The sequence below is a fragment of the Bos indicus x Bos taurus genome, chromosome 1, assembly GCF_003369695.1.
Source record: "Bos indicus x Bos taurus breed Angus x Brahman F1 hybrid chromosome 1, Bos_hybrid_MaternalHap_v2.0, whole genome shotgun sequence".
Lineage (NCBI taxonomy): Eukaryota > Metazoa > Chordata > Mammalia > Artiodactyla > Bovidae > Bos > Bos indicus x Bos taurus.
Window position 1 is genome coordinate 142,996,833 of NC_040076.1, and position 25,603 is coordinate 143,022,435.

A 25,603-nucleotide genomic window follows, 5' to 3' on the forward strand; every position below is an offset into this window, starting at 1 on the left:
TGCACAAACTGCGTGTGCACACGTTCAAACGAGTGTCAACATGCACAGCTCCTATTACGCGGGATGCGTGAGACACACTGCACACAGAAAGCCTGGAGGGACTCAGGGATCAAACCCCCGGCCCTCTGCCGGACTGGAGGCGTCCAGGGTTTAATCTGCTGCCCTGGTGCCTCCCACGTGGGGGGAGTGCACGGCCAGCCATATGTCCAGGCAGAGGGGTAGGGGACCCACCAGAGTGGGGTGGAGGCCTGTTAAAGCCTTTCTTCTATCCCACCCGCACCCCCTCCATGCCCTCTTCTGCCCACTGACCCCCCGCCCCACTGTGCACCAGGCGGAACCCCGTGCAGGCAGCTTTCACAGTCCAGGTTGGCAGGCATGTGCTCTGCTCCAGCACTAGGAAACCTCTCAGGGTGGCGCCGACCTCATTTCCCAGCAAAGCCAAGAACACCCCCTTCCACCCCCACCAACACCCATCTCCCTGTGTGCTCCGGGGAGACCCCTGGAGGAGAGTTCAGTTGGGAGTTTGGACAGAAACCCTACATAAGGCAGGGAGGCCGATGGTGACAGCAGTCTAGGGGGACAGTCCAAGGGAGGCAGCCCCTGCTCCCCACACCCCCACCCCCACCCATTCCACTGGTCGGCTGGAGCCACATTTGCAAAGGGCTAGGAGAGAAGGGCTCCATCAAGCTGGATTCAGTCCACACATACATGTCTACACACACGCCCACACGCATGCTCACATACATGCAGGCACGCACAACCCCCACCCCTGCTCAGCCCATGTTCCACCCAGACCCAGAACCAGACACTCTCGGGACCAGGGCCCTCGAGTGTGCAGGGCTCTGCTGTCCACCACCCTCCTCCCCCGCCTGCAGATCTGAACCAGGGACAGTGAGGAGAGGGGCTGGGACGCGGGCCCAGGAGTGTTGCAATAGCCCTTTGTTGCCAACTCAGATATAGACGCCAGGACAGAGTAGCGTCCATGCTCTGCCCTCCTCGTGTTTCCCAAGAATGGATGTCTTGCAGGAAAGATCTGGTAACCAGCTTTCTAGGAAGTGCAGGCCTTGCTGACGTCTGTCTCCGGGAGCGGTGGGGGCCGGTGTTCACAAAAGGCAGAGCCCAGAGAGGCGGGTCCAGGGTGGTGCGATGCTGGAAGCTTCCCCCACCAGGGAGCAGGCCTGCCCCCTCCTGCCCTCGGCACCCACACTCGGATCGGTCCCCCTCCTTCTAGGACACTGCCCTCCGTGCCAGCTCTTACTGCCTGCTGGCCCTGAAAGGCCTGTGTCCACACCTGCCAGCCTCCCACACAGGGCCAGGGTTGCACCACGGTCCCTTCTCACCCGTCATAGGGACAGGAAAGGTGTTCATGCCAAGAAGATTTTTGTCAAGAAAGAACACTCCCATAGGGCCCGTTCCCGTCACCCTGCAACACTGACCCGGTCAGAGCATGTGGCCCACAGCTTCCAGGCAGCCTGTGATTTCTGGAGAAAGCTCTGGCAGGTGACCTCCCTTCCTGGCCTCCCCGCCACCCGCCCCCAAGGAACGACTCAGCCATCCTTCTGTGTGTGTCATCCCATGGTGCGACCCTTAGGCCGGGTCCTTATCCCCACAGCCGAGCCTCCACAGAGCAGCTGTGGGCCATCCATTGCACAACCGTCTCAGACATTCCAAACACAAGCCCAGCGTGTGTGTCCTCGTGTCCCGACGCCCCCAGGATGGGCTCCCCCGAGAACCGTCCTTCCAGGCTAGGCGGCCCTCACTTGAATGCAGCACCATTTGCCAGACACAGGGACCCAAGAGGACAGCCTGGTGGGGAGACGAGACACATGAGCTGGGAGACCACGCTGGCCCTGAAGGCCGTCCACGCCTGGGGACACCCTCAGCCCTCATGTCCCTCCAAGAGGCGCCCCGTCCTCCGAGCCCTTGGCAGAGCCTTGAGCACCCGCAGAGACCGGCTCAGGCAGCGCCTGTGCTCCTTCCGACCCCTAGTTCCTCCGACCACATATGCCAAGGCTCTACCACCTAACTGCCCAATTCAAGTCCCACCCGCTCTTCCTAGAAACATGACCTTGGACGCAACACCTAACCTCTCAAAACCTCAGTTTCCTTGCCTGTGAAAGAATAACTGGCAGTTTAGTCATTGCCTGGAGGGTCTCAGGGAGGTGGCCAGGGCCCGGACTGGCCCAGGTGTGGGGGCATGTGCTGCGCTCAGGGAGTGTGTCTGCCTGGGTCTGGGGAGGCGGCCAGGGCCCAGATGCGGCCCACGTATTGGGGGATGTGCTGCGCTCAGGGAGTGCGTCTGCCTGGGTCTGGGGAGGCGGCCAGGGCCCGGACGCGGCCCAGGTGTGGGGGGAATGTGCTGAGCTCAGGGAGTGCATCTGCCTGGGTCTGGCCAGCAGGGCAGCAGGGTTAGCCCAGGGCCAGAGCAGAGGCCCGGTGTGGAGGATGCCCAGCATTTTGGGGGAGTCCTTGGGGAGGAGGGGATGCAGAGATCAGGTCTCAGATGGCCTGCCTGTCTGTGCGCCTGCTGCCACACCTCACTCCAAGTGTGAGCGCTCAAGGGTTCAGGCACACTCCAGTGCCAGCAGGCAGGACAAGGGCGTCTCCTGGACTCCCTCTGCCCCAGGACAAACAGGGCTCACGAGCAGACCCGGAATGTTTCTGAAGAAGGCTGAGGAGGGGGGCCGGGGACCAGAGGGCAGCAGCCGCATGTGCATCCCCATGGGTCATTTCTACCAGCCACTGACTGGTTCCCATGGCGGGCGGCCCACACAACAGACACTCACTCCTCACAGCTTGGGACACTGGACATCCGAGATGTGGGGTCTGGTGAGGACCTTGTCCTGGCCCAGAGATAGCCGCTTCCTTCTTGCTGTGTTCTCACCAGGGAGAAAGAGGTCATCTCTCTCTTCAAGGACACTGTCCCGTCACAAGGCAAAGGTCCCACCTCCTGATGCCATTATTTTGGGGGTCAACATGTGAATTCAGGGAGACCCAAACATTCAGACCATAGCAGCGACTAAAGCTCTGGGGCCCCCAAGGAGCTGGGGAGAACGTAACCCAGCACCGTCGGCCACCCCAGCCGGCAGCAGGCAGGGCACACTCAACCCTGGAGTGCTGGCCAGGCAGCCCCAGGGGCCTGTCAAGGAGCCTGGGGAGAGGGCAAAGGGCCGGCAATGGGGGCACCGCCAGCCACACCTGTGCACGGCAGTGGGAATGAAGATGAGCCAGGGTCCAGGGCTCAGAGCCGCACCCCATGACAGAGCTGCTCAGGGCCACGCGGAGGAAATCCCTGCGCTGAGAGGCTCGGATGCCAAGCTGGAAATCACCAGACCCCCAGGAGCCTGTCCCTTTGGGAGACACGAGGGCCAACAGCAGAGACACCGGACGGGCGGGCCTCTGAGGAACTGGGCAGAAGTGAGGAGTCGAGTGAATCTCAGACAAGACTCTCCACGTGGCCGCGCACAGGCCGGGAGCCAGCAACGCGGCAGGGGCGTGGGTGGGCCACCCTGCTGGTCAGGCTGTGGGGTCACTGCCTGAGGACAGGCTCGCCCTGCAGGCAGCATCAGCTGCCTCTGACTGCTCGTGTGCTTGGGGCGTTCTAGAGAAACGCAGACAGGCTGCAGCAGGAGCCCAGACAAAATGCACTGGGGAGAAATGGAAGCTAGACCAAAGACACGTTCCAAATGCAAAAGTGAAAGCTGACTTGGACATGACCCGAAGCAGCAGCGTGGCTCCAGGGCCCCACCCTTTCTGTTGTTGCTCAGTCAGAGTCCTGTCCGGCTCTTTGCGACCCCGTGGCCTACAGCACACCAGGCTTCCCGCTCCTGCACCGTTTCCCAGAGCCTGCTTAAGTTCATGCCCGTTGAGTCGGTGATGCCGCCCAACCACCTCATCCTCTGCCACCCCCTTCTCCTTTTGCTTTCAATCCCCATGGAAAACCCCATGGACAGTGTGGAAAAGCCCCTTTCTGTTAAATGGCCCCATTTGAGGGATTTTCTAAGAATGAAAAACTGTCACCTGAGGTCAAGTTTGCACTTCCCTGACCTGGTGGGCGGAGATCAGGGGGTGGAGTCGGAAGCAGAGTCCTGTGGGAGGCACTCTCTCCTCCCACACACCCCCCACCCCGGGTGGGGACCAGCCCAGTGCCCCTCTCCCTCCTTGTCTGCGTCTGGGCCCTAGGGGGGCTGGCCACCCACTGGGAGCCTGGGTGCCGTGGGCGGGAGCCACGTGAACCAGCCGCGGGCATCATCCAGCTCTATTTCAGAGGCCACGGTCTCAGGGGATTCCACGGACGCCCTCACGAAAGAGCAGGACCCAGTGGAACTTCTGCCCGTTTGCCTTCCTGTTGAGCACACTTCTCAAGCCCCAGGAACCCAGAGCAGGGCGAGTCCCTTCACCTGCCGGGGGCTCGGGCTGCCCCCCAGCCCCCCCAGCCCAGCCTCTCTGGCTGGGGACATGGGAGCAGTGGCTCTGCCCGCCGCAATGAAGGCTGCCCCTCCCAAACAGGGCAGAGCTTGGCCCAGGCCAAAATGTTCCGGGAGGGCTTGGAAGAGGAAGTGCGTGCCCAGTAGGGCAAGGGTGGCAGGTTCCCGGGAAAACAGAAGCTATCCTGCCCTCAAGGGCTGATTGTGCAAGCCCAAGGCGGGGCACTGGGGATTAACAGGCCAAGACAGCGCGTCCTGGTCACAGTCGCTGTGACTAACTGCGGGACAAACAGGAAGGCGCTCCACCTGCCAGAGCCCAGCCAGCGCTTCCTACATGACCACAGCATCAGGGGCCCTGTGTTCCTGGGCGCTGAGTCTCTCAAGCTGTGACGTCAGAAGTCAGTGGGGTGACGGTGGCATCCGACCCCAGGCGGGAGGGGCCGGCAGGCAGGCAGCTGGGCCTCAAGGCGGACCCTCGCCCCAGAGCGTTTGTCTGCCTCCAGCGGCGGGACCTGGTCTGCTCGTTTCCTGTCACTCCCACCCCTGACGATGCATCAGGGCTTTTCTCCGGGCAACTTCCAGGAGCGGGATTTTTCCAGCACAGGTGGGAAGCCCAGGTTAAGAAAGGGGCTTGAGGTCTCAGGACCGAGGGGAGCAGAACAAGGAGCAGATGGGCTTCTGCCTCAGGCCGGCCTCCAGCCCTGCATACTGCTCACTCTGCTGGGTTCAAGGGGAAGTGCACACCTGACCGCAGAGAGTTTGTCCTGCAGGCTCAGGGGCTTGTCATCTGTCACCGTCGCCACCCCCTGAAGCCTGTCCCAGGGTCAGAGCACGGTACACTTGGTCCACAGCCAGAAACAGCTAACCAGGTATATACAGCCCCAGAGACACAGGTGGTCTTCACTTGCCTGGAGACCTGCAGCCACAGCCCTTCCATAAACACACAAACCCTAGGCCCCACCCAACCTGGGGTCACAGAGCAAGGGGGCAGGAGAGCAAGTGTCCAACCTGAACCCTAGTCCAGCCCCTTCGGCAGAGGCCCTGGCTCACGATGGGCTTCCTGGGCTCGGCGCTGGAAGCTCCTGACTGCAACGTCAGACAGAAAATAACAATCCCTCGGTAACAGGTCCATGCAGACAAAACATGGGTGATGGTCAGCCCCGTGAGCAGTCCCCAACCAGTCTGTGCCACTGACTTGAGGCTGAGGCCATTCCCTGGAGGACAATCTCCAGGGACGCAGTCCCCAACCAGTCTGTGCCACTGACTTGAGGCTGAGGCCATTCCCTGGAGGACAATCTCCAGGGACACTGCTGCTTCTGGATTTCTACCCTTTTACACGCATCCCTCCCACTCCTGTAAAGAAATCTACACCTTGAGGTTTGGGTTTTCTTAATTTGTGGCCAAATTCCTGCCAGATTTCATGGGCTTGGAAACCAGGTGTAACAGGGTAATCAGGGCCAGGCCACCTGCTCAGCATCGCAGAAAGGAATGACAAACCCCACTCAGATACACACATGCACACATATGTATAGATCGCACACCTGGATCCACACGCACACAGATACACACGCTCCCAGACAAGAACTGTGGCTGCAACCACTCATGGTCATGCCAGGGCCATCGTTACTGAACTTGACCTGTATCCACATGTGGTCCAGGCAGGAAGTGCCAGGGGGACAGGGGCACGAGGAGACTCCAAACTGGTATGCACATCGGGGGAGCGGGCCGGGGGAGCACAGCAGCTCAGCTGCAAGAGTAGAGGCCACAGAAAAGTGGGCATCGTGGCTTCAGCTGCAGCATCCCACCATCTGATGCACATGTGCCCCAGAGGAGGATAAAACCCAGGGCAAGAGGACATCTGCAGCCCAGGCCTCGCCACAGAGGCCTTCAAAGGGCTGGCTATTCCTCCCCACCTGGGGAGCCAGGTGAGAACCAAGATGGCAGAAAAGCAAGGGCTGTGGCCCAGCCAGTGGTGGGTGGGGCGCAGTACAGGGGCGTCAGGCACGGCCTGGGTGTGGGCGGTGCAGGCAGGGGCTCTGCTGCTCCCCAGAGCACCTTCCTGCAGACCAGGGGGTCTGGAGGGAGAAGCCCATGGTTATGGGCCCATGTGGCAAGTGTAGAACCAAGATGCCAAACTTGCTCCCTGGCTGGCGAGGGCCTTGATCCCTCAAGAAGAGTTAATGTGCCAGGTACAATATCCAAAGGCAGCAGGTTTGGGATGTGTTGTTTATATAAGAATGTCAGGGTGACGGGTCACCTCGAAAAACAGCACTGCTGCTGAAGAGGTGAGCGCCAGGGCCACAAAAAATGCGCTTGTCATGTATTTCGTGCCAGCCCGAGGGGCTTGCTCTCTGACCCTTAAGTGATCTTCCAAGCGTCAGCTACCCTGTATTTCTCCTCTGTTGGCATTTGGTTAAAGAACAAAAAGAAAAAGCCCCAGTGCTTCCTGCCAGGGGTCACCTCTCCCTGGGCCTGCAGCCTTGCCCCTACAGCAGGAGGCAGGAAGCTAACGATCTCGACTTGGGGCATCTGGAGCTGGCTTTCTGGCCGAGAGCAGGTGGGAGGTTCTGTCCGCTCCTGGCCTCCCCTGCCTTAGCTCTATGGATCTCAAAGAATGTTAAAGACAAGAATGTTAATCCTGCAAATCGACCTGCAAACACTGAACAGAATGTTTTTAAAATCAACACTTTAACACTGATGATTCATCTGCGTCTCTCCCTACCTTTCTAAACGGTACCATGTGATCAGACAGCCACAGGAGCCTGTGGCACGCCAGCATGTGCTGTCTGAAAATCACATGTGGGTGGGCTGAGGGGTGACTGGTGGGCGTCTGGCCACTGTCCCCTGCCTCCCTTCTTTCCCTCCCTCTACCACCCTGTGGGCCTGCCGGTGGCACCCAGAGCATGGTGGCCAAAGAGGATGCCAGAGGAACCAAAAATGCTGGTTGCCAGAACGGTGAAGGCCGGAGAGCAGGACAAGACTCTGATCTGGAGCACAAACGACCAGACAAGGGTGGACACACGCCCTGGGAGGGGAAGTGACTGCACTGTGATTAAGGGCTACTGAAGAGGGAGGCAGGCTTGAATCGTGGCTGGACCACGTGGGCAGGCAGCACAGCCTCTCTGGGCTCGTCCCCTCACCTGCAGAAAGTGGCTGTGAGCACCGGGCTGGTACAGACACAGGCCCTGATGGCCACCAGGAAACTAAATGCTCTCAAAAATGGAATGGATCTTTTTTACATTTTCAATGAAAATCAGATGTTGCTCCTGCTCCCAGGTCCCCAACAATCTGCTATCACACAAAGCGAACCCTGAAGTCATCCCGGGGGCCCGGCCTGCACTGGGTCTTCACTGTGTTGCAGGCTCTTCTTTGCAGCACATGGGCTTGCTCCAGCTGCAGTTAGTGGGGGCTTCTACTGTTGCAGAGCATGGGCCCTAGAGCACATGGGTTCAATAGTTGCAGTGCATGGGTTTAGCTGCCCTGTGGCATGCGGGACTTTAGTTTCCCAAACAGGGATGGAACCCATGTCCCCTGCATTAGAAGGGTGAATACTTAACCACTGGATCACCAGGGAAGTCTCTCAATGCTGTCCTCAACCAGTCCCAAAACAAGTGTCCTGCCACCTGGACTCTCCTTACAGGTATTCAAGAGCAACAGTCTGCATTAAGTAATTTATTCTGAAAAGCTGGGCTGCAAATATGACTTCAATTAAAAAAACATAATAAACTAAGGCTGAGAGTCATTTTTTGAACAATTACTTTGTATGTTCTAAGACACAGATAAGTTGATTTACCTGATAAAGAATTCAAAGTAGTATTAATAAAAATGCTCACTTAACACAAAAGAATGGATGAATACAGAGAACTTGGACAAATAGATAGAAAACTATAAGAAAGTAGCCAATAGAAGTCTCAAAGTTAAAGAGTAGAGTGACTGAAATGAAAAATATACTAGAGGGACCCAACAGCAGGCTAGATGAACAGAAGAAAGATCAGTGGTTTAGACAGGGCAGAGGAACTCATACAAACACAGCAGCAAAAAAGACAAAAGAACTTCTAAAAGTGAAGAGGACTTAAGGCACCCATGGGACAACCTTAAGTAGAATAACAGTCACATTATAAGGGTCCAAGAAGGAAGGGAAAGAGAGAGAAAGGGGCAGAAAATCTTATTTGAAGAAATATTGGCTGAAAGATTCCCCAACCTGGGAAATAAAGCAGACATCAGATTCAGGAATCCCAGAAAGACCCAAACAAGATGAACCCAAAGAGACCCACACCAAGACACACTGTAATTAAAATGTCAAAAGTTAGAGAATCTTAACAATAGCAAGAGAAAAACAACTTCCTGTATATTATTGTTGTTGTTTAGGTCACAAAATCATGTCTGACTCTTGTGACCTCTGTCTATAGGATTCGCCAGGCAAGAATACTAGACTGGGTTGCCATTTCCTCCTCCAGGGGATCTTCCCAACCCAGGGATCGAACCCACATCTCCTGCATTGGCAGGCAGATTCTTTGCCACTGAGCCACCTGGAAAGCTGTTTCATATTGGTTTGGCAAAAAAAAAAAAAAAATGGGGTTTTTCCATAAGATGTTATAAGGGAGCCACCACAAGACTTTGAGACGATTTCCTAGCAGAAACACTGCAGGCCAGAGGGACTAAAATGAAAAAAAAAAAAAAAACGTCCATCCAAGAACACGACCCAGCAAGGTTATCATTCAGAATCAAAGAAGAACCATTTCCCAGACAAGCAAAAGCTAAAAACATTTCATCATCACTAAACTGGCCCTACAAGAAAAATCAAATGGATTTCTTCAAGCTGAAAAGAAAGGGCACCAATTAGTAGCAAGAAAACATATAAAAGTAAAAATCTTATTGGGAAAGGTTAACAGGTGCTGGGAAAGACTCTTGAAAATCCCTTGGACAGCAAGGATATCATACCAGTCAATCCTAAAGGAAATCAGTCCTGAATATTCATTGGAAGGACTGATGCTGAAGCTCCAATGCTTTGGCCACCTGATGCAAAGAACCAGCTCACTGGAAAAGACCCTGAAGATGGTAAAGATTGAAGGAAAAAGGAGAAGGGGGCAGCAGAGAATGAGATGATTAGTTAGCATCATGGACTCAATAGACATGAATGAGCAAACTCTGAGAGAGTGAAAGAGAGGGGAGCCTAGCATGCTATAGTCTGTGGGGTTGCAAAGAGTCAGATATGACTTAGCGACCAAACAACTAAAAGGTTAAGTATATAATAAAGTAGATTATCACTTATAAATCTAGTACAAAGGGTAAAAGGCAAAAGTTGTAAAAAAAAAAAACAAAAAAAAAAAAAACAAAAAAAAAAACACACAAAAAAAACCTATAACTACATTTAATTAAGGGGTACACAAAATACAAAGGTATAAAATGTGACATCAAAAACCTAAAGCATGGGCTGGAGAGTGAAAATACAGAATTTTATTTTTAAATTTTTAAAATATTTACTTATTTGGCTGTGCCAGGATCTTCAGTCTGTGTTGCAGCATGCAGGATCTTTAGTTGCAGCACGAAAACTCTTAGTTGTGGCATGTGGGATCTAGTTCCCCAACTAGGAATAGAACCTGGGCCCCCTGCACTGGGAGCGTGGAGTCTTAGTCACTGGAGCACCAGGGAAGTCCCCAGAGTTTTAGAGTGTGTTCAAACTTAACTTGTTATTAACTTATTATTAACTTATTAACTTATATATATTTAAGCTGTTTACATGTGAGCCTCATGGTAACCGCAAGGCAAAACCTATATAGTTCAGTTCAGTTCAGTCACTCAACCATGTCCGACTCTTTGTGACCCCATGAACTGCAGCACGCCAGGCCTCCCTGTCCATCACCAACTCCCGGAGTTGACCCAAACTCATGTCCATTGAGTCGGTGATGGCATCCAACCATCTCATCCTCTGTCGTCCCCTTCTCCCCCGGCCCTCAATCTTTCCCAGCATCAGGGTCTTTTCAAATGAGTCAGCTCTTCACATGAGGTGGCCAGATTCATTGGAGTTTAAGCTTCAACATCAGTCCTTCCAATGAACACCCAGGACTGATCTCCTTTAGGATGGACTGGTTGGATCTCGTTGCAGTCCAAGGGACTCTCAAGAGTCTTCTCCAACACCACAGTTCAAAAGCATCAATTCTTTAGTGCTCAGCTTTCTTTATAGTCCATCTCTCACATCCATACATGACCACAGTAAAAACCACAGCCTTGACTAGATGGACCTTTGTTGGCAAAGTAATGTCTCTGCTTTTGAATATGCTGTCTAGATTCGTCATAACTTTCCTTCCAAGGCACAAGCGTCTTTTAATTTCATGGCTTCAGTCACCATCTGCAGTGATTTTGGAGCCCCCAAAAACTAAAGTCAGCCACTGTTTCTGCTGTTTCCCCATCTATTTCCCATGAAGTGATGGGACCGGATGCCATGATCTTAGTTTTCTGAATGTTGAGCTCTAAGCCAACTTTCTCACTCTCCTCTTTCACTTTCATCAAGAGGCTCTTTAGTTCTTCTTCACTTTCTGCCATAAGGGTGGTGTTATCTGCATATCTGAGGTCATTGATATTTTTCCTGGCAATCTTGATTCCAGCTTGTGCTTCCTCCAGGCCAGGATTTCATATGAGGTACTCTGCATATAAGTTAAATAAACAGGATGACAATATACAGCCTTGACGTAATCCTCTTCCTATTTGGAACCAGTCTGTTGTTCCGTGTCCAGTTCTAACTGTTGCTTCCTGACCTGCATACAGATTTCTCAAGAGGCAGATCAGGTGGTCTGGTATTCCCATCTCTTTCAGAATTTTCCAGTTTATTGTGATCCACACAGTCAAAGGCTTTGGCATTGTCAATAAAGCAGAAATAGATGTTTCTCTGGAACTCTCTTGCTTTTTTGATGATCCAGCAGATGTTGGCAATTTGATCTCTGGTTCCTCTGCCTTTTCTAAATCCAGCTTGAACATCTGGAAGTTCACGGTTCACGTATTGCTGAAGCCTGGCTTGGAGAATTTTGAGCATTACTTTACTAGTGTGTGAGATGAGTGCAATTGTGCGGCAATTTGAGCATTCTTTGGCATTGCCTGTCTTTGGGATTGGAATGAAAACTGATGTTTTCCAGTCCTGTAGCCACTGCTGAGTTTTCCAAATTTGCTGGCATATTGAGTGCAGCACCTTCACAGCATCATCTTTTAGGATTTGAAATAGCTCAACTGGAATTCCATCACTTCCACTAGCTTTGTTCGTAGTGATGCTTCCTAAGGCCAACTTGACTTCACATTCCAGGATGTCTGGCTCTAGGTGAGTGATCACACCATCGCGATTATCTGGGTCGTGAAGCTCTTTTTTGTACAGTTCTTCTGTGTATTCTTACCACCTCTTCTTAGTATCTTCTGCTTCTGTTAGGTCCATACCATTTCTGTCCTTTATTGAGCCCATCTTTGCATGAAAAGTTCCCTTGGTATCTCCAATTTTCTTGAAGAGATCTCTAGTCTTTCCCATTCTATTGTTTTCCTCTATTTCTTTGCATTGATCACCGAGGAAGGCTTTCTTATCTCTCCTTGCTATTCTTTGGAATTCTGCATTCAAATGGGAATGCAGAGTTCTGTATTCTGTATATCTTTCCTTTTCTCCTTTGCTTTTTTTGCTTCTCTTCTTTTCACAGCTATTTGTAAGGCCTCCTCAGACAGCCATTTTCCTTTTTTTGCATTTCTTTTTCTTGGGTATGGTCTTGCTCCCTGTCTCCTGTAAATGTCACAAACCTCCGTCCACAGTTCTTCAGGCATTCTATCTATCAGATCTAGTCCCTTAAATCTATTTCTCACTTCCATCAAATAAGGGATTTGATTTAGGTCATACCTGAATGGTCTAGTGGTTTTCCCCACTTTCTTCAATTTAAGTCTGAATTTGGCAATAAGGAGTTCATCATCTGAACCACAGTCAGCTCCCAGTCTTATAGTAGACACACCAAAAACAATGAGAAAGAAATCTAAGTATAACACTACAGAAATCATAAGGGACGAAAGCAAGTGAAGAAAAAATTGCAGAGGAACTGCAAGACAGTTGAAAACGATGAACACAATGGCAATAAGTACGTATCTATGAATAATTATATTAAATGTAAATGGACTAGATGCTTTGATCATAAGACAGAGTGGCTGAATGGATTTAAAAAACCACTCATATCTATATGCTGCATATAAGAGACTCACCTCAGACATAAAAACACACACAAGACTGAAAGTGAAGGGATGGAAAAAAATGTTTCATGCAAATGGAAACCAAAAGAAAGTTGGGATAGCTAACTCCATCAGACAAAATGGACTTTAAAGCAAAGACTAATAAAAGACAAAATTGAGCATTAAATAATGATAGAGAGATTGATCTAACCAAGAAGACATAACATTTGTAAACATTCATGCACCCAACATAGGTACTTAACAGACCCAAAGGGAGAAACTGATAGCAATACAAAAATAATAGAACTTTAACACCTCAATTATATCAGTAGACTGATCATCCAGACAGAACATTTATAAGCAAATTTTGGCCTTAAATGACACACTACACCATAAGGACTTAGTATATATAGAATTTTCCATTCAAAAGCAGCAGCACATTCTTCTCAAGGGCACAGGGAACATTCTCCAGGATATATCACATGCTAGGCCACCAAAAAGCCTTGGTAAATTTAAGGAGACTGAAGACATATCAAGCATCTTTTCTGACCACAATGGTATGAAGCTAGAAATCAATTACATGAAGAAAACTGAAAAAATTACAAATATGTGGTGATTAAACAACATACTCCTGGACAACCAATGAGTCAACAAATAAATCAAAGGAGAAATTGAAAAAAAAAAAAATACCCTGAGACAAATGAAAATGGAAACACAACCTACCAAAATCTCTGGAATATGCTAAAAGCAGTTCTAAGAAGTAAGTTCATAGTGATACAGCCCAACCTCAAGACACAATAAATACCTCAAACAATCTAACTTCACACCTGAAGGATCCAGAACAAGAACAAACAAAATCCAGAGTTAATAGAAGGAAGGAAACTGTAAAGTTCAGAGTAGAAATCAATGAAATAGAGACTAAAACAGAGAAACTAAGAGCTGTTTCTGTGAAAAGATAAAATTGACAAACCTTTAGATAAGCTCACTAAGAAAAAAAGAGAGAAGGCCCAAATAAATTCAGATATGAAAAGAGAGAAATTGCAACTGATACCAAAGTAATACAAAGGATCATAAGACTATCGATGATTATATGCCAACAAATTGGACGTTAGGATTGGCCCAATTTAAAAGAAATGGATAAATTCCTAGAAACATACAATCTTCCAAGGCAGAATTATAAAGAAACAGAAAACCTGAATAGACTGATTACTAGTACAGACACTGAAGAGTAATCAGAAAAACTCCCAATGAACAAAAGTCTGGTACCAGACAGCTTCACTGGTGAATTATGCCAAACACTCAAAGAAAATCTGATACCAATCCTTCTCAAACTCTTCCAAAATCGGGGATTCCTGAAACGGGGAATGTTCTCAAACTTATTTTACAAGGTAAGTATTACCCTGGTATCAAAACCAGACAAGGGAACGACAACAACAAAAAGAAATTACTGGCCAATATACTGAGATAGTTAGATGGCATCACCAACTCAATGCACGTGAATCTGAACAAACTCCAGGAGATAGTAGAGGACAGGGAAGCTCGGCATGCTGCAGTCCATGGGGACGCAAAGAGTCAGACATGACTTAGCAACTGAGCAACAACAACATTCAGCAGCCATGAAATTAAAAGACACTTGCTCCTTGGAAGGAAAGCTATGAAAAACCTAGAGAGTGTATTAAAATGCAGAGACATCACTCTGCCAACAAAGATCCATATAGTCAAAGCTATGGTTTTCCAGTAGTCATGTACAGATGTGAGAGTTGAACCATAAAGAAGGCTGAGGGCCAAACAACTGATGCTTCTGAACCATAATGCTGGAGAAGATTTTTGAGAGTTCCTTGGACAGCAAGGAAATAAAACCAGTCAATCCCAAGGGAAATGAATCCCTGAATATTCATTGGCAGGACTGATGCTAAAGCTGAGGCTACAATACTTTGGCCATCTGATACGAAAAGCCAACTCATTGGAAAAGAAGATCCTGATGCTGGGTAAGATTGAAGGCGGGGTGGCAGAACATGAGATGATTAGATAGCATCTCCTCAATGGACATAAATTTGAGCAAACTCTGAGAGACAGTGGAAGACAGAGGAGCCTGGAGTGCTACAGTCCATGGGGTCCCAAAGAGCCAGACGCAACTTAGCAACTGAACAACAATCCCTGAACACAGATGCAAAAACCCTCAACAAAACGTCAGCAAACCAAATTCAACAAGAATAAAAAGATCATACACCATGATCAAGTGAGATTTATTCTAATATGCCAAGGACAGTTCAAAATCTATGAATCAGTCAATGTGATATAAAGGGAAGTCACTCAGTCGTGTCCGACTCTTTGCAACCCCATGGACTGTAGCCCACCAGGCTCCTCCATCCATGGGATTCTCCAGGCAACAGTACTGGAGTGGGTTGCCATTTCCTTCTCCACAATGTGATATACCACATTATCAAATGGAAGAATATAAATCATATGATCATCTCAACAGGTGCATAAAAAGTATCTGAAAACAATCCAACATTTATCATAAAAACTCTCAACAAAGTGGGCCTGGACGGAACATTTGTTGTTGTTTAGTCCTTAAGTCGTGTCTGACTATTTTGCAACCCCACCAACTGTAGCCTGCCAAGCTTCTCTCCTCTGTCCATGGGATTTCGCAGCAAGAATACAGAAATGGGTTACCTTTTCTTTCTCTAGAGATCTTCCCGACCCAGGGATCAAACCCACATCTCCTACGTTGAAGGCAGATTCTTCACCTCTGAGCCACAGGGTACTTCAACACTATAAAGGCCACAAGCCCAGTTACCATCATACTTGACGGCAAAAAAATTAAAACCTTTCCCCTTAATATTAGGAAGAAGGCTCCCACTCTTGCCACTCTTATCAACAGAGTATTGAAAGTCCTAGCCAGAGCAATCAGGTGGAAAAAGAAATAAAATGCATCCTAATTGGAAAGGAAAAAATAAAACTATCATTATTTGCAGACAACATGATGTTATATATAGAGAAAACCCTAGACCATATGATACAACCATTTCAATTTACGTACACACCCAAAAGATTTGAAAGCAGGAACTCAAACAGATACATGTACACCAACATTCACTGCATCATTCGCTACAGCCAAAGGTTAAAACAAGTGTCCATCAACAGACAAATGGGTAAACAAAACGTATGACAAGGACATAGCGGAATATTAGGCATGATGGAAAGGAATGCAGTCCTGACACAAGCTAGAATATGGATGAACACTGCACTGCTAAGTGAAATAAGCCAGACCCAGAAGGACAGATATTTGATTCCATTTATGCAAGGTCGGAGAAGGCAGCGGCACCCCACTCCAGTACTTTTGCCTGGAAAATCTCATGGACGGAGGAGCCTTGTAGGCTGCAGTCCATGGGGTTGCTAGAGTCGGACAGACTGAGCGACTTCACTTTCACTTTTCACTTTCATGCACTGGAGAAGGAAATGGCAACCCACTCCAGTGTTCTTGCCTGGAGAATCCCAGGGTCGGGGGAGCCTGGTGAGCTGCTATCTTTGGGGTCGCACAGAGTCAGACACGACTGAAGCAACTTAGCAATAGTGATAGCGAGCGATACAAGGTACTTGAGAAGTCAAACTCAGAGAGACAGAAGTAGAACAGAGGATAGATACTGGGGCTGGGAGCAGGGGAGATGGAAGATGATAAGTTACTATTCAATGGGTACAGAGTTCCTGTCTGAGTCAATAAAAAGTTCTGGCAATAGACAGTGGAGATGGTTACATAACACTGTGAATATATTTAATACTACTGAATTCTACACTTAGAAATGGGTTAAATGGTAAATTTTATGTTCATCATCTACATTTCTGTGGTGAATTTTACAACAATTCAAAAAAACTTGAAGGACTACAAATAACAACAAAAAAGACAGTAACAGTCTTCACTGCGTAACATGCACTAGCACATTCGTTCTACATCTGGAGACAAGTTTGAATGTGCACGTTCTCAGAGCAGAGAGAGCTATGGGCCGTAAGGATAGGCCTTTCCTCCTCACCGAAGTCTGGACTTAAGAAGTATCCGGAGACTTTTCAGTGGGTCATGCACCACACCTTCTGAGGCTGCCCTGTCCCCACAGAATGCTGCATCCTATCCCGTGTCATACACTGTCCCAGGGTCTAGGTCAGAGACCCTACGTTGGTTAGAGGCCCTTGGGAAGCTGTCTAAGCATCTACTTCTTGGAAGAAGAGCAAAACAGTGCAAACTTCAACTTCGGAACTTCTCAGAAAATCAGTACGCCTACAAAAGTACTGATCAGCCTTTCCACTTGTATTAATATCATGGCAGTACAGATACAGTGTAATGGCCACATTTACAACTTTCGTTAAAAACCCTCCTTGCTTGTGGTCTGACTACAGGCCTTGGCCGATTTCCTTCAAGTCCCAGACTTGTGATGCTATGTTTAATACTCTAATTAATTTTAAAGGCCTCTGGAACAAGTGAAAGACACGGGGCTGTAAGAGGATCTGGGATGAGACTAACTCAATATACCATTATGCTCCTCCCAATTCGTGCCACACAGACACACTGACCTGTATCCTAACAGGATGGGCTCCTTTCTAACCTCTGAGAACACAGAGTAGACTGGATGGCAAGAGGCCTTCCAGGCTCACCGGCTGGGGGGTGGGGGAGAGACTGGAGAGGGAGTGAGGTCTGCCTGTGGGCCTGGCAGGTTTCACGCCTTTACACACTGACAGCACCAAGGAGAAGAAGTTCCTTGACGTAATAAATAGAAAAGGAATTATTTAAAGCTTAAATTTAAAAAACAGATACCATTCTACTGCTGTTGTTTCTGATTTTAAAATTCACAAGCAACCTCAGACACTGCCACGTATATACTTCAGTTACTTTTTAAAATGAGTTTTCTTTATATTGCAAAGTAAAAAAAAAAATAAAGAAAAAAATAAGAATAAAATAAAATGAGTTTTCTTTAGATCTTCAGATGCAAAAAAAAAAAAAAAAAAATGAAGATTCCATGTTTTCCCCTTGACCTTCATAAGAAAAGTAGAAATATTAGAAAGGCTAGTCACTCCTTAAAATTGGCCTTAAGTACTTTTCCTGTGATATACATTCAAAATATGTATTTGACACGTTTCTTTCTGAAGGAGTTTTCGTAAGAACCCTTGCTATCTTTAGCACTTTAAAATTAGGAGGAAAAAAAAAGTATCCTTCTTAATCACATTCATCTACTAATTAGCTAAACTACACGACAGTCACGGGCCTGGCCCAGTTCCATTTTTCTCTATATGCCACCGATCCCATTTTTGGCAGGAAAAAGACCCTGCATTTCTAGAGACAGCACAACTAATTACAACTAGTTTATCTCCCATTACCTTATCAAGCAAATAACCAAAATGAAAATGATACTATGCTAGAAAAAGAACAAAACCACAACGTCCTCAATTTTATTTGCCAGTCATCAGGGCCCACAGCACCACACAGCACAGATGGACCAATGTCTGCCTCCGTGAATTTTAAATTGCCTTTTACAACTTTTCTCTGCTTTTGATGAGCCAGGTTCCACAATATGTCAGCTTGTGAAATTCAAGCAACTGTGTATATATATAAGCTCCTTCATTCAGACTCAGCCATAAACTGCACAAAGCCTGTAAAATCTGCTTAAAAGGAAAATAAAGTTATTCCAAACTGCCACGCACACAGAACAGCATACACACGTGCTTGGGGCTGCCGCGGGACAGGACACTAGCCTGTGCTTTTGCAGATGCAGGGCTCCCAGAGCCCACGGGCCTGCAGCATCATCCTGATGGACACGCCACACGCTGCCGTGCTCTTAAGAGTGACAGAGGGGACTCTGCCCACATATCGCAGCACCCACGAGAAACAGACAGCACCCTCCTCTGTTCTCTGCCACAGGACCAGATGCAGTTGAGAAGGACACACACCTGTGCACATCATTTAAAGAACTTCAAGCAACTGTGTGAAGGCCTGTTCCATGATAATGTTATATGAAAAACTGGATCCCTGAGTTTATAGCCAAAGGGCCCAGAACAGTGCAAGGAGAGGTTTTCTCCAGCCACATATATGCATTGTAATATGCAACTTCCTAATACCAAGTTTATAATACTTCAGAAAACAATGGTTATAGCACATCAATGACTCTGCTGGCTTTATTTATTCAAAAACAAAAGAGGCAAAAAAATACAGAACTAAAATGTCCAATGTCATCTGAAATAATAGGTTCACCAAAAGGTTGAAAGATAAACGTGAACTGGGGGGATTAACTGTAATCATTAGAATGAATTGTTTTTCAAAAAATGTATCTTAGGAAAATGCTGACCAATGGGGTAGGTGGTTATTTAACCTCTCGCTTTCAGAGGGAGCCAAGAGGTTTCAGAGTCTCCTGGGCAGCAGGAGCCGCTCTAAGAAGGCCCTCTTCCGGCTGCAGCTGACATGGGCCTTTCTGGAAGGACAGATCCTTCCTCAGGCTCCCCTTCTGGCAAGGTTAACCAACCACCCACAAGAATTTTTACTTCCAAGAGGAAGTCCTGTAGATACATATCAATTCACACCCATCGCTAGTCATCACATCCGCATGTGTAACATGGCACACGGCTGGTGACTCTGGAGGACAAAGTGGGGACCCGGGGAGAAGATGGTGCGTGAGCACCCCTACACATCACGCTCCAGAGCACGCAGGTCCTCCAGGAGCTCCTGGGCCACAGTCTGCAGGTGGGGGTTGCGGCTCTTGGCCATAGCCAGGATGCGCTGCAGGGGCAAGGAGCTCCGGAACTCAGAGGCTGACCTGGAGAAGACTTCTGGCTCCAGCACCACAGACTGGACGAGGCGCAGCACGTGGAGACACACCTCTGCGTCGGGATCTGGGAAAGAGGCAACGGTCCAGTTAGAATAAAACCTTCCAAGGGGACCCTGGGCAGAAGCCACCCTCAGGGCCTCCTGGTCTTTGGGAACGATGGATTGGACAGTTTACTGAACTATGAACTGACCCAAAAAGGTGTCACTTCTTGACGTAAAAGCTGAGCTCATGAAAGGCACATAAAAACAACATCTTCTACTTAGTAATGTTCTACCTTTGACTATTACTCACAAGCATGTAATTTTAAAATGCTGAACTAAAAATACGAGGGCTTTTCATGTAGTCTGCTGTAATCCTGTTCACTTATATGAGCGCTTTCACTCCAAGTTCAGCAAACCCGAGAGACCACATACTGATGAGGCATCGCTCAGGCCACTGAGCTCCGCAAAGTCACGGCTGCAACACTCCAGCTGCCTTCTGTTTTCCACAGGAGGCTCCCTGGAGTTACAGAGCTGGCAGCCACGGACCACAGCAGGCACGCAGAAGCAGCTGGACCGAAACAAGAGCCCCAAGCAAGCTGTAACCCTGACCACCACGGATCCCCTTCTCCTTACCATGGCTCTCCAATGGGAACGTTAAACATGCCACAGATTCATTTCTTCATTAGACTGTGTAATAGGAACCAGACTCAAAATCTGCACCTCTTTCCTAGCACTACACTTTAAAAACCTTTAAGCTGTAAGTGGATTGAAGAGAGTAGACTAAACAAGCGTTCAGTGGGCACTGCCATGGAACACACACACACACACACACACACACACACACACACACACACCCCTGCCCTGAGCCCTTCTTTACTGAACAAAAGCACCGAGACACATTAAGACTGCTGTGCTGGGAGGCAGAAACCCCCCGGGGTCCAGACTATGAAATCCTTCTGTCTGGGGGGACGGGAAGGAAACTCTCTGGCACAGAAACAACCAAAGACACAATCAGAGCGGCTGCCACGGGAAGGAGGACAGGATCTCTGTGGAGGCGCCCACTCGGATGCAGGCACAAGAGGGAGCTCCCCCCACTCACCCCATGACCTGCAGTGGCCCAGCAGCCAAGGAGAGCAGTCTACAGCAGGGAGCAAAAGCACAGAAGGGGATCCCTCTGGGACACAGACCAAAGGGAAGGCCCTCAGCTGAGGGTGGAGACTGCTCTGGCCACTCAGTCCGCACCGTCAGCACAGGAAGGAGATGTTCTGAAAGCAGCAGTGCAGAGGTAACCACAGCAACAAACCCCAAGCCCAGCCCAGCCCCGACACCGCCACCCCAGCAGAATAGGACCTGTGAACACTTTACCTCATTCTCTCCTGCAGAGGCTGGCATGGAGGCCAAAGTCAGCCCATGTTTCCACACAGGCTGTGAGTTAAGGGTGGCTGTTACCTTTTTAAACGGTTATTTTAAAAGAAAACAAACAGAAGAATAATACACAACAGAAACCACACGTGATTCTCAAAGTTCAAAATAGTTACCAGCTGGCTCATTACAGGAAAAGCCTGCTGACCTCCACTCTACTGCCCTATACACAAGGCACACCATTCAATCAGAAATTACAGTGACAAAGCAAGGGGATTAAAACTCCACTGAAGTAATAATCAACAGAACCAGACTCACAGATAACCTAGATGTACAAACAATTAGAAAAGGAATTTGAAATAAATATGATCAATAGATGGGAAAACACTGTTTTAGGGTTCTTGCAATATACTTGAAGCAGTACATTATTATTTAAAGATTTTAAATGCTTTAATTTAAAATCAACTCTGATTAATTAATACAATTAATAATAATTCAAGTCAATTTAGTTCAGTCACTCAGTCATGTTTGACTCTTTGGAACGCCATTGAGTCGGTGATGCCATCCAACCGTCTCATCCTCTGTCCTCCCCTTCTCCTCCTGCCCTCAGTCTTTTCTTTCCCAGCATCAGGGTCTTTTCCAATGAGTCAGTTCTTCTCCTCAGGTGGCCAAACTATTGGAGCTTCAGCTTGAACATCAGTCCTTCCAATAAATATTCAAGACTGATTTCCTTTAGGATTGACTGGTTTGATCTCCTTGCAGTCCAAGAGACTCTCTCAAGAGCCTTCTCCAACATCACAGTTCAAAAGCAGCAATTTTTTGGCGTTCAGCCTTCTTTATGTTTCAACTCTCATATTCATACATGACTACTGGAAAAACCACAGCTTTGACTATACAGACCTTTGTCAGCAAAGTGATGTCTCTGCTTTTTAATATGCTGTCTAGCTTGGTCATAGCTTTTCGTCCAAGGAGTAAGCATCGTTTAATTTCATGGCCGCAGTCACCATCTGCAGTGGTTTTGGAGCCCAAGAAAAGAAAGTCTGTCACTGTTTCCATTGTTTCCCCATCTATTTGCCATGAAGTAGGATCATGAAATAGGATCAATGCCATGATCTTCATTTTTTGAATGTTGAGTTTTAAGCCAGGTTTTTCACTCTCCTCTTTCACTTCCATCAAGAGGATCTTTAGTTCCTCTTTGCTTTCTGCCATAAGGGTGGTGTCATCTACATATCTGAAGTTATTGATATTTCTCCCAGCAATCTTGATTCCAGCTTGTGCTTCATTGAGCCTGGCATTTCGCATGATGTAATCTCAATTAAAGATTGTATTATAAACCCTAGGGCAAATACTAAAAAAAAAAAAACTTTTAAAATGTAAATGATAAGTGAACAGTGCAGATAGAATAGTAAATACTCAATGCAACAGCAGACAAAAAAGAGGGAAAAGAAACAACTACAAGCATTTCTGTATTTCTATATAAATTAGCTGAAAACTGTATAAATACATTGATTAAAAGACAGAAAATACACAGGATGAATTAGGAGATTGGGACTGACATATTTTGTTGTTGTTCAGTCGCTCAATCATCTCTGACTCTGTATAAAACCAATAACTAATGAGAACCTATAGCACAGGGAACTCTACTTAGTGCTCTGTGGTGACCTAAATGGAAAGGAAATCTAAAAAAGGTAGATACATGCAGATGAATAAATGATTTACTATGCTGCACAGCAGAAACTAAACATTGTAAAGCACCTATATCCAATAAAAAATTTTTAAAAGATATAAAATGCATAAAACATCAAGACTCAATTATACATTGTCTACAAGGCACCTAAAATAAAGACACAGGTTAAAAATGAAAGAATATTAAAAGAACATGCCAGGCAAACACTAATTAAAAGAAATCTGCAAAGCCTGTATATCAGACAATGTAGACTTCAGAACAAAAAATATTACCATGTGCTTAGAAGGGTCATTGTATAATTATAAAGAGGTCAGTGGATCAAAAAGACACAGCAGACTTAATTAGATATGTACCTAACAACAGAGTTTCAAGAGAAACAAAGCAAAATATGATAGATGCTGTTGCTGTTATTCAGTTGCTAAGTTGTATCTGACTCTTCGCCACCCCATGAACCATTGCACACCAGGCCTCTCTGTCCTTCACCATCTCCCTGAGTTTGCTCAAACTCATGTTCATTGAGTCAGTGATGCCATCAAACCATCTCATCTTCTGTTGTCCCCTTCTCCTCCTGCCCTCAGTCTTTCCCAGCATCAGGATATTTTCTAATAAGCCAGCTCTTCACATCAGGTGGCCAAAGTATTGGAGCTTCAGCATCAGTCCATCCAATGAATATTCAGGACTGATTTCCTTTAGGATTGACTGGTTTGATCTCCTTGCAGTCCAAGAGACTCTCAAGAGTCTTCTCCAGCACCATTGTTTGAAAGCATCAATTCTTTGGTGCTCAGCCTTCTTTATGGTCCAACTCTCACATCCATACATGACTACCAGAAAAACCATAGCTTTGACTATATGGACTTTTGCCGGCCAAGTGATATCTCTGCTTTTGAATACACTGTCCAGGTTTGTCATAGCTTTTCTTCCAAGCAGCAAGCGCCTTTTAATGTCATGGCTGCAATCACCATCTGCAGTGATTTTGGAGCCCAAGAAAATAAAGGGCTGTTCATTTTCACTGTTTCCCTATCTATTTGCCATGAACCAGACCACTTGATCTGCCTCTTGAGAAATTTGTATGCAGGTCAGGAAGCAACAGTTAGAACTGGACATGGAACAACAGACTGGTTCCAAATACGAAAAGGCTGTATATTGTCACCCTGTTTATTTAACTTATATGCAGAGTACATCATGAGAAATGCTGGGCTGGAAGAAGCACAAGCTGGAATCAAGATTGCCGGGAGAAATGTCAATAACCTCAGATATGCAGATGACACCACCCTTATGGCAGAAAGTGAAGAGGAACTAAAAAGCCTCTTGATGAAGGTGAAAGTGGAGAGTGAAAAAGCTGGCTTAAAGCTCAACATTCAGAAAACGAAGATCATGGCATCCAGTCCCATCACTTCATGGGAAATAGATGGGGAAACAGTGGAAACAGTGTCAGACTTTATTTTTCTGGGCTCCAAAATCACTGCAGATGGTGACTGCAGCCATGAAATTAAAAGACGCTTACTCCTTGGAAGGAAACTTATGACCAACCTAGATAGCATATTCAAAAGCAGAGACATTACTTTGCCAACAAAGGTTCGTCTAGTCAAGGCTATGGTTTTTCCTGTGGTCATGTATGGATTTGAGAGTTGGACTGTGAAGAAGGCTGAGCACCGAAGAATTGATGCTTTTGGACTGTGGTGTTGGAGAAGACTCTTGAGAGTCCCTTGGACTGCAAGAAGATCCAACCAGTACATTCTGAAGGAGATCAGCCCTGGGATTTCTTTGGAAGAAATGATGCTAAAGCTGAAACTCCAGTACTTTGGCCACCTCATGTAAAGAGTTGGCTCATTGGAAAAGACTCTGATGCTGGGAGGGATTGGGGGCAAGAGGAGAAGGGGACGACAGAGGATGAGATGGCTGGATGGCATCACTGACTCGATGGACATGAGTCTGAGTGAACTCCGGGAGTTGGTGATGGACAGGGAGGCCTGGCGTGCTGTAATTCATGGGGTTGCAAAGAGTCGGACATGATTGAGCTACTGATCTGATCTGATCTGATCTGATGGGATGAGATGCCATGATCTTTGCTTTTTGAATGCTAAGTTTTAAGCTGGTTTTTTTCACTCTCATCTTCATCAAGAGGCTCTTCAGTTCCTCTTCCCTTTCTGCCATTAAAGTGGCATATTAGATATGATAGATAACTAATTATAAATTAATTCACAATAAGAGTTGGAAATTTAATCCTTTTATTTCCATTACTGATTTTAAAAAAGGAAGAAAGAAAATCAGTGAAGATACAGAATCCCTGAACAACAGTATCAACCAATTTGACCAAATACACATTCAAAAGAATTCAAAATATGTTCTGTGATCACAAAAAATTAAGTTAGAAATACAGAAATACATAATAAATAACAGAAAATATGTGAAAAAAAATCTCCAAACATTATTCAGAATTTTTTTCTAAATAATCTGTGGATCAAGAAGTCATAAGGAAAACTAGGAATTACTGTGATTGAAATGAAAATAAAACACATTATCATAATTTGTAGACAAGAGTTAAATCACTGTTTATCAGGGGAAATTATAGCACTGAATGCTTGTGTTGGACAAGAACAAAAGTCTCAAATTAATTTCCTTACCTTTCACCTTAAAAAAAAGGCGGGGTGGGGGGGGAACTTCCCTGGTGGTCCTGTGGTTAAGAATCTGCCTGCCAGCGCAGGGAACATAGACAGGTTCAGTCTCTGCTCTGGGAAGAATCCACACGCCACGGGGCAACTAAGCCTGTGCATTGCGACTACTGAGCCCGCAGGCTGCCAGCTAACAGAGCCTAAGCTCTAGAGCCCGTGCTGCCCAACGAGAGAAGCCACACAGTGAAGCCCATGAACCGCAGGACAGAGCAGCCCCTGCTCACTGCAGCTAGAGAAAGCCCACGTGCACCAACAAAGACCCAGAGCAGCCAAAAATAAATACATTTTTAAATAGAAAAGTAAAAAAAATCAAACCAAAAACAAGCCAAGGGAAAGTAAAAATAAAGAACAGAAATCAAGACAAACGAGGACAAACAAAAAACTAGGGGAAAAAAAAATTAACCCCAAAGCTGACCCTGCTAAAAAGATATCTACAAAACTGAAAAAATTCTAGCCAGGCCAAACAAGGAAAGGAGGG

At 47.1% G+C, this 25,603-nt stretch overlaps 1 protein-coding gene across 1 annotated transcript in view; it reads right to left on the minus strand.

The window, feature by feature from the left end:
- Nucleotides 1–18,748: 18,748 nt before the first annotated feature.
- Nucleotides 18,749–25,603, minus strand: part of HSF2BP (heat shock transcription factor 2 binding protein) — an 87,448-nt gene continuing 80,593 nt past the window's right edge. Inside the window, exon 9 of the mRNA XM_027547162.1 lies at nucleotides 18,749–19,487. Coding sequence (XP_027402963.1) covers nucleotides 19,279–19,487 — 209 coding nt within the window. The 3' untranslated portion in view covers nucleotides 18,749–19,278. The remainder of the gene's footprint in view (nucleotides 19,488–25,603) is intronic.